The sequence below is a fragment of the Pongo abelii genome, chromosome 23 (genome assembly GCF_028885655.2).
Source record: "Pongo abelii isolate AG06213 chromosome 23, NHGRI_mPonAbe1-v2.0_pri, whole genome shotgun sequence".
NCBI classification, from domain to species: Eukaryota; Metazoa; Chordata; class Mammalia; order Primates; family Hominidae; genus Pongo; species Pongo abelii.
This window is the reverse complement of record NC_085929.1, coordinates 35,735,707-35,752,074: the sequence shown is the minus strand read 5'-3', so window position 1 is coordinate 35,752,074 and position 16,368 is coordinate 35,735,707. Positions and strand designations below refer to the sequence as shown.

Here is a 16,368-nt window from a genome sequence, read left to right as displayed (position 1 = left end):
CAGTGGCATGATCATAGCTCACTGCAGCCTCGAACACCTGGGCTCAAGCGATCCTCCTGCCTCAGCCTCTCAAGTCATTGGGATTACAAGTGTGAGCCACAGCTCCCAGCCATGTTTTGATAACTTCTTGTACCCTCTTATTCCCATTTCATTCTATTTGAACTTTAGAACTAGTTTGTCCTTAAAAAAAAAAAAATTGATCGTATTATTTGGATCACATCAAATGTTTACATTTATTTATGGAGAATGGCCTTCTTGTAATGATGTCAGTAACAATATTGGATCTTTATATGTAAAGAACAGGAGTGGATGCTTTCCCATTGATTCAGGTTATCTTTTATGTCTCTGTAATATTTTAAGTTTTCTTCATGTAAAAGTTCTTTTTTTTTTTTTAGATGGAGCCTCCCTTTGTTGCCAGGCTGGAGTGCAGTGGCACGATCTCGGCTCACTGCAACCTCCGACTCCCTGGTTCAAGTGATTCTCCGCCTCCCAAGTAGCTGGGATTACAGGCATGCGCCACTACACCCAGCCAATTTTTGCATTTTTAGTAGAGACGGAGTTTCACCATATTGGCCAGGCTGGTCTCAAACACCTGACCTCAAGTGATCTGCCCGTCTCAGCCTCCCAAAGTGCTGGGATTACAGGCATGAGCCATCGTGCCTGGCCACCCATTTCGGTTTTTTTTATTTGTGTTTCACTAGTTTTCCACTCGTGTCCTCCTTCTGTTCCAGAATCCCACATTCCACGTGGTACTCATGCTTCCTTATGTCTGTGAGAGTTTCTCAGCTATTCTTGGTGTTTCATGGCCTTGACTGTTTCAAGGAGTCCTGCTTGGGTATTCTGTAGAAAGTCCCTCAGTTTGGGTTTGTTTGGTGTTTTTCTCATGGTCAGCCTGGGATTATGGTTTTTTAGAAAGAATACCACACAGGTGACTTTCCCTTCGCATCATAATCAGGGTGACATGCTATCGACATTTCTTGTCATCTCACGTTTGCCTGGATCACCTGGACAAGATAATGTTTGCATGTTTGCAGTTTTCTCTACTGTGAAGTTACTTTTCCCCTCTTTATTTTTTATTTTATTTATTTTTTTAAGACAGGGTCTCATTCTGTCCTCCAGGCTGGAGTGCAGAGGCATAAACACAGCTCACTGCAGCCTTGACCTCTGGAGCTCAATTGATCCTCCCACCTCAGCCTCCCAAGTAGCTGGGACTACAGTCACACACCACCACACCTGGCTAATTTCATTCAATATTTTTTTATTATTATTTTTAGTAGAGAGGAGGTCTCACTATGTTGCCCAGGCTGGTACTGAACTCCTGGGCTCAAGTGATTCACCAACCTTGGCCTCCCAGAGTGTTGGGATTACAGGCATGAGCCACCGTGCCCGGCCATCCTCCTTTCTGCACTCTATTCTTTGGAAGCAAATAACTAAATGCAGCCTACACTTTGGAAAGCAGGGTGGGGGAGTAGCTACATGAAAGTGTTTGGAATTCTTCTTTAAGCAAGACTTGTTTCTTCTCAGATGTATTTTTTTCCCCTGGGAGCAAGCAAGCTGAATGATCACATTTATTTATTTATTTATTTACTCAGTCATTTATATCAGTTTGGACTCATGGATATTTATTTTATAATCTGGGCTTAATCCCATACAACATTATTTACTTTGTTGCTTGAATTGTTGCAGGTTTGGCCTCTGGGAGCTCCTTCCGGAAGGTTCCTATGTCCCTGTGACATACCACCATCCTTGTTTTTGAGCACGTCCTTCCTTTCTGCCACCATAAGTTGCTCCAGGATCATCTTGTACTGGTCCTGCCCCAACCCTAGAAGCAGTCATCTCTCCAAGGAGCCTGGTTCCTTTCACTGGAAAACAGTATTAGAAACCAGGAGCGGCCAGGCCGGGCACAATGGCTCATGCTGGTAATCCCGGCCCTTTGGGAGGCCGAGGTGGGTGGATCCCCTGAGGTCAGGAGTTCGAGACCAGCCGGACCAACAAGGTGAAACCCAGTCTCTATTAAAAATACAAAAATTAGCGGGGCATGGTGGCAGGCGCCTGTAGTCCCAGCTACTCAGGAGGCTGAGACAGGAGAATTGCTTCAACCTGGGAGGCCGAGGTTGCAGTGAGCTGAAATCACGCCTCTGCACATCAGCCTGGGCAACAGAGCAAGACTCCATCTCAAAAAAAAAAAAAAGAAAAAAAAAAAAAACAGAAAGAAACCAAGAGCGGCCAGGCGTGGTGACTCACACCCGTAATCCCAGCACTTTGGGAGGCCTAGGCAGGCTGATTGCTTGAGCCCAGGAGTTTGAGACCAGCAAAACCCTGTTTCTACAAAGAAATGCAAAAATTTAGCTGGGTGTGGTGGCATATGCCTGTGGTCCCAGCTACTCAGGGAGGCTAAAGTGGGAGGATTGCTTGAGCCCTGGAGGTCCAGGCTGCAGTGAGCCATGTTTGTGCCTCTGCATTCCAGCCTGGACGACAGAATGAGACCCTGTTTCAAAAATAAATAAATAAATAAATAAATAAATAAAAAGAAACCAAGAGCTAGATGCTGGATGTATTCACTGCCACTGGGTGTCACTTCTTCCAGGCCCTCCACTGACAGAGCTAGAAAATATATGTGTGCCTGTTTACCCACGTATACACACATATGCCTCCATTATGTTTTGTATTTGTAGCCATTTACATATAAAAATGGAAGTTTTATATGTACCAATTTTGTCTCCCCAAACTTAACAAGTTGTCTTGTTTTTCTCTTTGTATCATCTCATTGCATCCCACAGTTCAGTGAAGTCAAGAAAATTAATATTTCCTTCACAGAGAAGGAAGCTGAGAAGCAGAGGTGTTTTTTTGTTTGTTTGTTTGTTTTTTGTTTTTTTGAGACAGGGTCTTGCTCTGTCACCCAGGCTGCTGTACAGTGGTGTGATCATGGCTTACTGTAGCCTCGACCTCCAGGGCTCAAGTGACCCTCCCACCTCAGCTTCCTGAGTAGCTGGGACCACAGGTGTGCACCACCACGCCCAGCTAATTTTTTTTTTTTTTTTTTTTTTGAGACGGAGTCTCGCTCTGTCGCCCAGGCTGGAGTGCAGTGGTGCAATCTCAGCTCACTGCAACCTCTGCCTCCCGGGTTCAAGTGACTCTCCTGCCTCAGCCTCCAGAGTAGCTGGGACTACAGGCCCCCACCACCATGCCTGGCTAATTTTTGTATTTTTAATAGAGATGGGGTTTCGCCATGTTGGCCAGGCTGGTCTCGAATGCCTGACCTCGTGATCCCCCTGCCTCGGCCTCCCAAAATGCTGGGATTACAGGCGTGAGCCACTGCACCCAGCCAATTTTTAAAATTTTTTATAGAGTCGGGGTCTCGCTGTGTTGCCCAGGCTGGTCTGGAACTCCTGGGCCCAAGCGATCCTCCCGCCTGGGTCTCCCCAAGGTACTGGAATTACAGGCGTCAGCCACTGCACCCAGCCCAAGGTGCAGGGAATTTAAGTAACTTGCATAGATGACACAGCTCTGGAAGGAGGTTTCAAACCCAAGAAAAGAAACTTTCAGAGGCTTGGAAGCCCAGCCCTGCCCAGCCTCCTTGTGTCCTGATGGCTGGAAGACCAGCCCAGCCCTCAAGAGGCTACCTGGCTGTGATTAGTGGGAGTCATGAGGATGTCCAAGGACCCACTACACCCCAAGCATGTGAGCTGTGGAGGATCCCTCCATTCGTTGCTCCAGGAGGTGAGTTACTGGTGGTGTGGAGCCATGATTCGTGACCAGGACAGACCATAATTAGTGGTCACTGGTGTGGCCTAGCAAAGGAGTCCAGAACCAACACCCCCTGGGAGCTGGATGCAGCCTTGGGTGCCTGACTTCAGGGATGGGCTGGAATCAGGCCCAGTTGGGAAGAAACACATGGGTGAAGACCAGGTAGCTGGTGTTAGGAGCCTGTGGGCAATGAACTGGGGAAAGCAGAATTCCCCACCTGGTGCCTGCCCCTGCCCAGCCCTCCCCACTATCTGTGGCTTGATCCTTCGGGGTTCAGTATAAGCCCCTCAACTCCCGCTGGACTGGTGCTTCCCCTAGGCCTACTCATCTCCCCAGGCCTGAACCACCCCAGAGCTCCTGTCTTCACCCGTCCCTGCATGTCTGTCTCTTTCTCCCTGCCACAGAGGGTAGGCAGGACCACCTTGGCCACTGTGTGCCTAGTGCCAGTCCCCTCTGCTGAAGGAGAAGATGCGTGCATAGTTGGCGGGTGGTACCTGGAGCCCTGGATAGGGGCATTCAAGAAGTGCCCGGGAGGCCCCTGGGGAATAGGGATTGGAGAGGGGCAGAAGGCAGGAGCCCCACAGCCTCTCCTTGGGGAAGGAGTGAGGGGACTGATGAGAGAACCCTGAAATCCACATCCCAGGCAGACAGGCAGCTTAAGCCCCCAGCCTGCTGGTCTTTAGGAAGCCTGGCACAGGGCTGCACACTCCCATTAGGGCTCAGCTCAGCCTCTGTGGATGGGGGGCTCCATGAGGCCTAGAGGCCTCCCCAAGTCCCTCCCGACTGGGGGCTGAGTGGTCACTGGGGGCTGAGCTTCAGTTGAGCACTTCCTGAGAACCCTCTGGGTCCAGATGAAGCCAGGCTTCTCAGAAAGCCAGGCTCTGGAGCCCAAGGGCCTGGGTTCCGGCCCCTGTGCTGCCATTTTCCTGCTAGGCAACTGTGGCCCAATCATGGCGTCCCTGGGAGCCTCAGTGAGCGTGAGGCTGTGGGTCAGGCTTGGCACATCGCAGGCCCTTGATAAATGGGCACTGCTGCTAGGAACGCTGCTGTGAGAGTCTCCTAGGGAACATGGCACGTTGTGGGGTTTGCAGGGCTTCGTGGGACCCTCAGGACATTCCCAGTCCACAGTGCCCCTTCCCCTTGCCATCCAAAAACACATACTGGGAGCCAGAGACGCCTCACACACAGCTGTGTTTGCAGTGTCTGAAGGAGAAGCAAGGAAAGTTTTCCAGAGAAAGAATACCCGGGGTGGGTGGGAGTGTGCCTAGCATTGAGAAAACCTTAAAAAAGACCGTCCTGGCCGGGCGCAGTGGCTCACGCCTGAAACCCCAGCACTTTGGGAGGCTGAGGCGGGTGGATCACCTGCGGTCAGCAGTTCGAGACCAGCCTGACCAATACGGTGAAACCCCGTCTCTACTAAAAAATACAAAAATTAGCTGGGCATGGTGGCATGTGCCTGTAGTCCCAGCTACTCTAGAGGCTGAGACAGGAGAATTGCTTGAACCCAGGAGGTGGAGGTTGCAGTGAGCCAAGATCGCACCACTGCACTCCAGCCTGGGTGACAGACCGAGACTCCATCTCAAAACAAACAAACAAAAGACCATCCTGGTGTCAGCTTTTCAGACTTCTGGGTTTTGTTGTTGTGTTGCTGAGTGCCTTGTTATTTATGCCTTGCCTTGTTCCACAAAGGAATTGAAGCAGCTCACAAAACCCAGAAGCCTGAAAAGTCAAAAACCCAGAAGTTTGGCCAGATGTGATGGCTCACGCCTGTAATCCTAGCACTTTTGGAGGCTGAGGAGGGAGGATTGCTTAAGCCAGGAGTTCAAGACCAGCCTGGGCAACATAGTGAGATTCCACCTCTACAAAAAATAAAAATAAACAAATTAGCTGGATGTCATAGTACACACCTGCAGTCCCAGCTATTTGAGAGGCTGAGGCAAGAAGGATCACTTGAACCCAGGAGGTTGAGGATGCAGTGAGCTATGATCACACCACTGCACTCCAGCTTGGGTGACAGAGCAAGACCTTGTCTCAAACAACAACAACAAAACCCAGAAGTCTGAAAAGTTACAACATGAAAGAGGACATCAAGTGAAGGGAAAAATCATGTTAGGAAAGAAAGATGAAGCCAGCAGTCCCCACTCACTGAGCTAGAAGACCTGGAACACTAGACAGAGGTGGTTCTGAGCTTCCTAGTGGCTGAGGAGAAGAGTGAAAGCGGACCCCAGCCCCTGATCCAGCATGGGAGGATGAAAGCACAGCCATTGTTCTGGAGACACTTTCTGGTTGTCATCATACAGGCTCCCTGGAGGATGTGCCTCCTCCCCCTTCAGGATTTAGCTCTTCTACTTCCCCTGGGCTGGTGTGGGTACATTGTCTGTGCTTTGACAGTCCCTAGATCCCATGTGTTCTAGAACCTTCTTTTCCAAAGCAGAACTTTTTTTTTCCCCTGTTTTCTGTTTTTTAAATCTATCTCAGCCTCCTGACAAGCAGTAAGATTTGGAATATTTGTTGAGGGGATAAATAAATGAACCCCTTAGTCAGTGCAGAGATATCTGTGCATTGCGGCCATTTCTTGAGCATTGCCATGTGCAGGTCAGAGACGTGGGAGCCCCCACACAGCGGGGAGGAGAGCAGAGGCGGAGGATGGGGGGCTGGGCTAACCGAGGCTTTCCAAGCTGTGATGGGGCAGGAGCTTCTCCACTAGCTCCAGGGAGGGGGAACTTGGGCTCTGGGCACCTGTTTTGGAGGTTGCACCCCTTTGAGGGGAGCTACGGGTTGCAACTCATGCAGGAAAGGTGACCTTAGTAGTGATGGAGGTGGAGTGGGCCATTTTCTGGATCTTTATTTAGTCACCTCCAGCCTTGTTGGGACAGGGATCTGGGGCTAAGCTGCTGTGGTCTCGGCACCCTCTGTCCCCACTTCCCCTCGAGGACGGCCGTTTGAATATTGTCTAGTGTGGGCCATTTACCCCCGTGGGCAGGAGGAAGGTAGGAGGGACCTCAGAGAAGACTTCAAGGGCCCCCCCACTGCCCTTCTAACCTTGCAGATTCCCCTCTCGGGCCTGTTTCCTCTTCTCTCAACCAGCGATGCCAGGCTGAGGCTGTAGGTTCGAGAATCACGTAGGTAATGGGCCTGGCACATAGTAGGCTCTCAAGAAAAGGTCGGAGCCTCTTGAGGAGTCTGCCTGTGATGGATGCGGAGCGCAGACCCAGCGCAGTGCGGCGATTCGCCCAAGGTCACACAGCCGCCCCTCCAATTCGGACCCCGGGCGGCCTGACTCCGGGGGCCGGGGCTTGTCGGGAGCCAGCGTGGGGGCGAGCAGTGTTTGGAAGAGCGGCCGCGGCAGTGGGTGGGAAGGGGCTTCTATTTTGGAGCGGGTGAAAGGAGCGGGACACGCGGAGGAGGTAAGGAAGGGGTAGGCCCTCTCCGGGATCTCTGTCCCCCAGTCACCTTCCTGCGACCCTTCCTGGGAGGGGCGTCCTGGGCGGTGGGGGAAGGTGGGAGGGGCTGGCGGTTACCTCATCGCCGCCTCCGGGAGGCCCCGCTCGCTCGCGCCGGCAGCTGGGGCGACGACTCTAGGCGCGGAAGCGAGAAAAGGATAGAGGCACAGAGGCTCCGGGAGGCAGCGCTGCCCCCCGCGCCCCGCACCGCTGCGGGACCCGCGCCGCGAGAGGGGCGGACTTCGGGGCCTCGCGCGTCCGCCGGCGCCTGGATTGGCGCTGCGGGGCGGAGGCGGTGTCTGAGCGCCGCTCCGGCTCTGCTCTCTCTCGAGCTTCGGCACCCGCCCGAGCAGCTCGCGCGCCCGCCACCTGTCTGCCCACTCCGCTGTCTGTCTGCCCTCCCGCCGCCAGCTCCGGCCTCGGGCCTGCCCTCTCCGGTCTCGGTGCTCCGAGGGGCGACGAGAAGCGCGGCGGGGCCGTGGCGCACCTGGCAGGGCGCGCGGGGCGCACGGCCGGGGGGCGCACGGTGCGGCGCCGACCCATGAGGCTTTCCATCGCGGGGAGCGGCAGCGCCGGCCGGCCATGGGGGGTAGCCTGCGGGTGGCCGTTCTAGGCGCCCCGGGCGTGGGCAAGACGGCCATCATCCGCCAGTTCCTGTTCGGTGACTACCCCGAGCGCCACCGGCCCACGAACGGGCCGCGCCTCTACCGACCCGCGGTGCTGCTCGACGGCGCCGTCTACGACTTGAGCATCCGCGACGGCGACGTCGCTGGCCCCGGCTCGAGCCCTGGGGGTCCGGAGGTAGCGGCTCGAGGAGCGGGCAGGGGCGTGTGACAGTGTGAGGGGTGTGCGTGCTCGGTGCACACGTGCGTGTCCGCGTGGAGGCTTCGGGCGCCTGGCTGTGCTCCGGGTTGGAGGGATGTGTGTGCGACCTGGGATACTCGCGTTTCAGCCCTTCCCGCCGACCTGGAGACGCCCAAGCCCAGGCTGGAGGCCGGGCGATTTTGCCCAGGGGCGTTCCCTTGCTCCTGTGAGCGCCTCCACCTTTGCCTGCCTCGGCTGGGGGTGTGGAGCAGCTCGTGGTGGTGCATAGCGGTGCCTTCCCGAGAGTGTGGCGTTTTGTGTTTGGGGCCTTGAGCAGAGCTACAATGGGAGAGACTGGGGTCAGGAGCAGGGGTGTACTTTCTACGGGGGCTGGTGGAGGGGTTCATTCTCTGCCCTATCATTTTTGTGCCCTGGAGCGAAGACTCGTTTAGTAATTTGTGCAAAGTAAAGGACAGACTTCCGACCCTAGAGCAGTGAAGAGGAAAGAGCAGGCAGGATTAAGCAGGGCTTCCTGGAGGGAGTGGCATTTGAGCTGAACCTGGAAGACCGAGTGAAGTTCTCAGTAAAAGAAATGGCAAAAACATACCAGGTGGAAAGACCAGCAGGTGCTTACGCTACGGGCATAAACGGTTACAGCTGACAATCTGGGGGCGTGGTGGACCACGGGGCTCGGGCCAAGGGCTTTGGAATTAGTCTTAGAGGCAGTGGTAAACACCGAGAGCATCTAGGGAGGAGAGTGGCCTGAGCCGAGTTGGGGAAAGCTGAAAAGAGGAAGATTCGGGATAAGCAGACGAGAGACCAAGGATGAAGGAGGGTGGCTGACAGGCTCCAGGCACGATTTGGAAAATTTTACCCTGGTGGTCATGAGGAGACAGGGCCCGGAATGCTTGGGGGAGGGGCACAGAGGTCTGTATGGGGGTGATGTTGGCCTGAGGATTAGCGTCCAGGCCCCTGCAGAGGGTTCCAGAGCGGGAGAGTGGAAAGGAGGCTTCCGCAAACCCCGGCCACCTGTCCCCAGGAGTGGCCAGACGCTAAGGACTGGAGCTTGCAGGACACGGACGCCTTCGTGCTGGTCTACGACATCTGCAGCCCGGACAGTTTCGACTACGTGAAGGCCCTGCGGCAGCGCATCGCGGAGACCAGGTAGGGGCCCGGCAGTTCTGGCGGTGGGGAGCTAGGACAGGTCTGGCAGGGCCTTTGCCTGAGGAGAGTGTGTAGGGTCTCCCAACGTCGTGGGCCGGGTCTTAGGCCTTCGCCCGTGGGAAGGTCTTAAGCTGTATGTGCTCTTTGGCCCACATGGGCCTGGGGTTTCGTTTGGCGGGGGTGTCTCTGGCCGTAGGAAGGGAATGCGCCTGCGTGTGTATACCCACTGGGGGAATTCTTCGGCCGTGGGGCCCCCGGCACCGCGTCTCTCATCTCCCATTCGGCCCCCAGGCCGGCGGGCGCGCCCGAAGCGCCCATCCTCGTGGTAGGCAACAAGCGGGACAGGCAGCGGCTGCGCTTCGGACCGCGGCGCGCGCTGGCCGCCCTGGTGCGCAGGGGCTGGCGCTGCGGCTACCTCGAGTGCTCCGCCAAGTACAACTGGCACGTGCTGCGTCTCTTCCGCGAGCTGCTGCGCTGCGCTCTGGTGCGCGCGCGCCCTGCACACCCGGCCCTGCGCCTGCAGGGGGCGCTGCATCCCGCGCGCTGCAGCCTCATGTGACCCGATCGGACAATGCCATCCATGGGCCCCACCTTGTGACTGGGACAACCAGGGACCTGGATTGGACGGGATCGCCCAACCTCACTGGGACTGGACAGGGCAGTCTCCGCCCTGATTGGATGACGAAAGCTCCAACCCAGTCTCCTAAGCGACGGGCCCCTTTTTGAACCTCATCGGACCCAACCAGGTCCCAAGCTCCCTTGGAGATGACCAGTCCTTTCTGGGACCTCAATGGGTCACAAGCCCATTGGATGGAAAGGACTTGGCTATGAATTTGACTGGAAACACGCAGCCTGCTCCTGGAGCTTCACTGGACATATTCTTTATGCCACACCTATCGCGGGATAATAAAAGGGAAAATAATTTGAGTGCACCTGGGATTTCTGGGCTGGGCGGGATAACGCCTTAAGCCTAGAAGTCAGAGTTGCCAGGCTTGGCCTCCAGGCAGTTAACTCCAGGGTCCTCGAAAGGGTCTGAATGGCCCCAAAGCGGAGTCCCCAAGAAACAGACAGGTGGCTGGAGCAAAACTTTACTGTCTGGCTCTGCTGGGCCACAGGTCTTCAGAACACCGGGCTCGCCCGGCCTCCTCTAAGGCATTCAATAATATTAGTAATTAAATAGCAACGCTCATCCCCCAACCGGAATGTACAACAGAGGTCCCATTGTGCCATGTGGTCCCAAGGGGTCTGGTCCCATGAGGTCTGGTACTCAAGAGGCAGAGGGGGCTCCCTGATGCAGAGGGGTTAAGGCCACAAAGGAAAAGGAGAAGGGATGGGGTCTGGGGACAGCTGAGCTGGTCCATCACATCCAGGAATCTGGCTCAGCCCTCGGGGTGACTGAGTGCAGGGCATGCCATGTCCCCAGCTCTGCGGGTCCGGAGGGGCGGCGGGGGCCCCGAGGCGTGGGGATGCGTGAGGGTTTACGGTCTGGCTGTGTGTCCATCCGACCCCGTGCCCAGGTCCTCGAGGGCTCGGGGCCAGCCAGGGGGCTCCCAGGTGCATCTACTGGCCCCCCCATGCCAGGGCAGGGGCTGCCTTCATCGGAGGAGCTGGAAAGGGCTTGGCTTCGGGGCCCAGGCAGCCCATTGGCCGTCCGGCCAGAGTCCCCAAGTTGGCCACATTTGCCACCTAGGACGCTGAGGGATGAAGAGGAGGAACTGGAGGAACAATAGGCAGAGTCAGGAGCTGGAGGGTCGGGGGCCCGAGCTGGGTCAGGGGCTGGTCCAGTGGGGGTCACGCTAGCAACAGCCTCAAGGGCCCGGGCGTTGGCCAGGAACTCCTCTTCCAGGCGCTGGAACAGCTGCTGCTCCTGCTGCGGGTCGAGCTGCAGGGGTGTGCGGAAGATGCTGGCCGGTGTGGTGCCCAACTCTGGACTGGGGCTGGAGACCCGGGAAAGCCGGGGTGCTGCAGGGCTGCGGGCACGGGGAGTCTGGGGGGTGCTCCTGCCCGAGCCCCCACTGCCCCTGCCCCTTGGCACCCATGAGTGGTGCCCGTCTCGATCCCTGCGCACAAGCAGCACAGCCTGCTCCTCGCGGCTCTGGCTCCGGGCCCGCCGGGCAGGGCTGGGGACGGACAGCTGGGCTCCCCTGCCTCCTGGGGCCCCCCGGGGCCGGCCGCGATCCAGCCGGTCTCGGGACTGGCTGCGCAGGGCAGGAGGCCGTCTCGGAGAGGCCGGGGTGCCTGTGGTCAGCCGCCGGCTGGGTCGCTCCCTCCGGGGGCCAGTGCCTGTGTCATCACTGCGGGCACCAAGGGGGCCGCTCTGGGCGGAGGAGGCTGAGGAGTCACTGTCCCCGGAGTAGCGGCGGGAGCGGGGATTGGGGGGCAGCTGATCGCGGGGCCTGGGGCAGGGGGACAATAGAGACAGATGGGGTACCACGGAAGGACTGGCATGCAGAACAGGCAGGGAGAGGAACAGCAGGGTATGTGGCTGGTGGACAGGGCTGTCAGGGGCATCGGTCTGTTCTGGGGACTTCCAGGGAGAAGTGAGCAGCTTCCTCCAGCCGCCCAGGGCCCCAAAAGCCACGGAAGAAGTTGTTTCCTGGGCTCTAGACACCCCCCTTCCCAGGACGGGCCAGAGGAAGCAAGAGCTGGCCTGGCTGCCGCCCAGACACAGGGCCCGCCCCAGCTGTGTTGTTGGTTTGGTTGGGTTGCCATGGAGATGGGAAGCCAGGCCCGCCCCCACCCACGGGAACTTTTCCCAGGGTGTGAGTCACTCTGGTGCACAGGCAACCCATCATGCAGGCCAGGGCTGACGCCCCCCCACCCTCTGGACCCCTCACTCCTCATCCTCCTGCATCTCACCTGGGTGGGGTCTCGGGCCCCTCCTTTGTGCTTCGTAAGCTAACGGGAGTCATCTCAGGCCGGGAGCCCCGGCGCTCACTCCCAGGGACTGGGCTAGCAGGGCGGGGACTGGGGGTGGGTGACACCCTCTGTGGAGAAAAGGTGCAGACCCTCGGCTGGGGTGGGCGGTGAGCTGCAGGGAGAGAGGACAGGCAGCATGTGAGGGACAGAGCCACAGAAGCGAGTCCCCTGCCCGTCCAGCCCCAGCCTCACCCTGGCACTGACCAGTGGAGGAGCAGCGGCACGGGTCGTGCTTGTCCAGGTAATGCTCCAGCGTGTCCCAGCCACCACCCACTCGCACCATCACGTGGCTTCTCAGCACCTGCAGGTGTGGGCAGGTCACAGCTGTGCCCCGGGCGCCCGGCAGCCCACCACCTTGGCTGCTGCCCGCTGGGGCGGCCCCAGGCCCTTACCCGCACAAAGATGAGCAGGCTCGAGTCCCCCACACGGTACTTCCCCTCTGAGACCTTGATCATGGGGAACTGGTCAGGGCAGGTGCAGCAGCCCAGAATCTCCCTCACCTGAGGCCAGAGAGAGAGGGTAGGGGTCAGAGGTCAAGTCCTCCTCCTGGGGCTTAATGTCAGCCATTCCAGGGTCAGGAGGAAGTCAGGCTTTCCGGGGAAGTGGATGGAGGCGGTGTTGCCCCGGATGGGGTACAGCTTCCACACGTGACCTTTCTTTTCTTTTTTCTTTTTTTTTTCTTTTGAGATGGAGTTTCGCTCTTGTTGCCTAGGCTGGAGCACAACAGCGCGATCTCGGCTCACCGCAACCTCCACCTTCCAGGTTCAAGCGATTCTCCTGCCTCGGCCTCCCGAGTGGCTGGGATTACAGGCATGCGCCACCACTCCCGGCTAATTTTGTATTTTTAGTAGAGATGGGGTTTCTCCATGTTGGTCAGGCTGGTCTCGAACTCCTGACCTCAGGTGATCCACGTGCCTCGGCCTCCCAAATTGCCGGATAACAGGCGCGAGCCACCATACCCGGCCCACACGTGACTTTTCACCAGCTCCCCTTTCTTGGCTCTCTGGGCCCAGGGAGCTGCCCAGGATGAGATGATGGGGCTGTGGTCAGGCCATGGTCTGAGACCCGGTAATGAACATCCCACAGCCCCTAGACCTAGGGAAGCCCCAGAGCCCGTCCTCACTCCCGCTTCACCCACTTCCCAGAGAAGAAGGCTGGGGCCCACAGGAAGGCCAGGCAGGCTATAGGACACAGGTGCAGGGGGCCCCATGCCCCTGGGTGGGCACTGATGTGGAGGCGTACCACAGACACATCGGACACACGCACACACAGGCCACTGGCCGGGTGAGCACACACCACATACAGCCCCCCACCAGAGCCAGAGCGCTGCCAAGCTGGCCATGTGGGCGGCCCTGCCCGCCTCCCCGCCCACAGCGGCAGCAGTGCCGCCAGAGGAAATAAGCAGGTGGGGCCTTGAGTGACCCTGGTCCAGGACAGGGGGTGGGGCCCCAGGCTCTGCCCACTGCCATCCGCTATCTGCCTCCCAGGCAGGCACATTGTAGTCCTGACCTTCCGATAAGAAGAGAACTCTTGGTCCAGCCCTCAGGGGTGGTAGGGGCCACCCAGGTCCTGGGAGAGGAGAGACTTGGGGGCAGGGCCCAGCACCTCCTATGCTTAGAGTAGAACGAATCCTGTAATTCCAAACAGGATCCCTGCTCCCAGCAACAGCAACAACCCAGCTAGGCTTCCCAGGGGTGCCTGGGGAGTGGGGAGACCTGCAGAGCCCCCTGGGGCACCTACTGTGTGCCAGGCACCTTGCCCAGGTTTTTCCATGCCTCGTCTCAACTGAGCATCACAGCACGCACTCAACCTCGAGCCTCCATGAGGTTGTGGGCACATCTGCCTAAGACTGACTGCAGGAAGGGCACAGAGGAGGTGCCCCAATCATGCGGCCCCCAGAAGAAGGAATGCACAAGCTCAGTTGAGGCACAGCACACAAAGTGAGGGAAGATCGTGCCAGGAGCCCGTATCCTGTCTCAGGCCCGGCTGGGCTGCGTCATCTCCCAGGCACCTCCCTCTCTGTGGGCTACCCATTTCCTTGGGGTCAGGTATACATTCCTTGGTTTGGTGCTCAACATGTGCACTCTTTTTGTGGGGCAGACTGTTCTGCAGATAGCAGGGTGGACCCTGGGAGGTTCAGGGACAGATCGCAGGCACTGGCCGTGCTATTGGGTCCCTGGCACCTGGTGCTGGGGGACTCACCAGCTCGTCGAGGTTGCGCAGGTCGCTGGGTGTCATGCGGGGGCCGCGGGCAGGAGTCCCTGGTGCGGGGGCAGTTTCAGTGGTGTCCTCCCCAGCGTCAGGGGCGTTGGGGGCTGGGGGTGCGGAACGCAGCTCCCGCTCAATCTCCTGCTCGAACTGCACGAGGCGTGGGGCGAGCAGGCCCAGGCGTGCCCCACGCCGCGCCACCTCCAGCAGGCACAGCACCACGCTCTTCTCGTTCTTGCGCAGCACCAGGTCCTCAGTCTCAAACATGAGCACCTCCGGCACACCCAGCTCCATGCGGCACCAGCCGATGAAGGTGGCCACGTTGTCGCGCGCCATGAAGGAGCCAGGCACTACACTGTGCGCCTGGAAGGCCACACCTCGGGCCGGGCGGGCGGCTGCCAATGCGCGGGCAGCCTCGGTCACGGCGTTGGCATGTTGGCACAGGGTCGTGCCCGTGGCCAGCCCCGTCAGGAAGCCATCGCCGCCACCCGGGAGACCCAGGCCGTACAAGGCATTGAGCCACTCGGCCAGGTCCTCCTTCATGGCCTCCACGTAGGCCTCACTGGAGCGAAATGGCCGCACGCTCTTGGCCGCCGAGCCCGCAATGCCCGCCACTGGGTCCGCCATGCCCGGACCGGCCGAGTCACTGTGGGCAGGAACACAGTTCAGGATCGCTATGGGGACCCAGTAAGCGCTCAGTACAAATTAAGCTGCTGGCCACCTGCACCAGTCTGTCACTCAGGCCAAATGCCTGGTTTACATGTTGGCTCTGGGAAATGTCGGTGCCCCAAGTTTCCTCATCTGCGAAATGGGTACAGTAACATTCCCTGCCTCATAGGACTTTATGGGATAATTTTTATCAATTTAGGGTCCATTAAGTGTTTGCTGTGTGGCTTTTTGGGGTGGAAACTGGGGCTTGGCTGGGGCCTCCCTTTCAAGCAGGGAGGCGCGTCCATTGTGAAGGGCTGGGACCTAGAGAAGTGAAGACAACGGCCAAGGCCCCCAGTGGACACAAAAGGAACCCAGGTCCTGACCTCAGAGTGGGTTATGTGCATGGCTTAGGGCTGGTGCCCACCCCACGTCCTGCGGGAAGGTCCCCGTGCCTTCCTTGGCCCCCCTTCCATAAGGGCTGTGCCGTCATTAACAACGACATAGCAGCAGCAATAGTGTAACAGCACGACCGCGCTAGGGCTCAGCGCGCGGAGGCATTATCTCCATTTTATAGATGAGGAAACTGAGGCGCAGAAAGGGCCGAGCTCGTGAAGGTCGCAGAGCCGTGGGTGGAGGAGCCCGGCGTCCAGGCGGCGCAGCGTGGCCGGTCTCCGCGATCCGGGGCCAGGGCCAGGCCCCGCCTCCTCCAAGAAGCCTCCCCAGCGCTCCAGGCCGGTGCCTGCGGGGCCAGGACTCAGAGCGGCCTCCGCAGGCCCCGCCGGTGCTCGGGCCCTGGGCCCAGAGAGGGTGCGGGGTCGCCCAAGGTCACACAGCCCCGGGGAACAGAGGCCGAGGACGCCGCTTCCCACCCCGCCCCCCACCCCCGTCCATGCGCACAAGGCAGGGAGGGCTGGGGGTCTCCGCGCTCACCTGGCTCATCCCGCGGCCCCGGGGAGCATTGCCCCAGCGGGGGCCGGAGCCGGGCCGGGCCCGCCGCAGGGAGGCGCCGCCCAAGCCGCAGCTCGATCCGTCCCGCGCCGCGGCCTCCTCCTCGCCGCTGTCTCCGCCCCGCCTCCCTGGAATTCGGATCCGGCCCGGAGGGGGCGGGCGGGGCCGCGCGCTCTTAAAGGGGCCGCCCCTTCCCCGAGCCGGCGGGGGCTGGGGAGGAGCTGGGGTCTCCCCACGCGCTCGGGCCAGGAATGCCGGGTCTTCGAGCGCTCTCGACGCAGAGAGACCCAGGGCCCCCAAATAACTGCGACCGGCCCAGGTGCCCAACCCCCACCCAGCCTAGTACCCGGGGCTCCGTCCAACCTTTTTGGTCTCCTGGGGAGGAGGTTGGGACCTTTTAATCGCCCCCCTCCCCAAACGGTGGGCTCCACGGGCTGGCGCACAGCACGGCCTGTTCCCAAGATGAAGTCAGGAAGCGATAGCG

General features: G+C 58.8%; 2 protein-coding genes and 1 long non-coding RNA gene across 4 annotated transcripts; 1 reads left to right on the top strand and 2 right to left on the bottom strand.

Annotated features, from left to right (window-relative positions):
- Positions 1–1,550: 1,550 nt before the first annotated feature.
- On the bottom strand, positions 1,551–7,405 carry LOC129052608 (uncharacterized). Its single transcript, XR_008517682.2, has 3 exons — positions 7,269–7,405; positions 6,790–6,850; positions 1,551–1,862 (listed from the first exon to the last, which is right to left on the bottom strand). It is a non-coding gene; the product is annotated as an uncharacterized LOC129052608 (long non-coding RNA).
- RASL10A (RAS like family 10 member A) lies at positions 7,292–10,085 on the top strand. Its single transcript, XM_002830976.5, has 3 exons — positions 7,292–7,991; positions 9,034–9,158; positions 9,450–10,085. Exons 1-3 carry the CDS (start codon positions 7,773–7,775, stop codon positions 9,715–9,717), a joined length of 612 nt encoding a protein of 203 aa, XP_002831022.1. The 5' UTR covers positions 7,292–7,772; the 3' UTR covers positions 9,718–10,085.
- Positions 10,086–10,232: 147 nt separating this feature from the next.
- GAS2L1 (growth arrest specific 2 like 1) lies at positions 10,233–16,368 on the bottom strand. Of its 2 annotated transcripts, none has more exons than XM_009234224.4 (6): positions 15,867–16,368; positions 14,280–14,931; positions 12,470–12,577; positions 12,282–12,378; positions 12,018–12,189; positions 10,233–11,554 (listed from the first exon to the last, which is right to left on the bottom strand). In XM_009234224.4, exons 2-6 carry the CDS (start codon positions 14,910–14,912, stop codon positions 10,519–10,521), a joined length of 2,046 nt encoding a protein of 681 aa, XP_009232499.4. In that variant the 5' UTR covers positions 14,913–14,931; positions 15,867–16,368; the 3' UTR covers positions 10,233–10,518. The 2 variants fall into 2 exon arrangements, with proteins under 2 accessions (XP_009232499.4, XP_054399273.2); XM_054543298.2 differs by having other exon boundaries at positions 14,280–15,675; positions 15,867–16,350.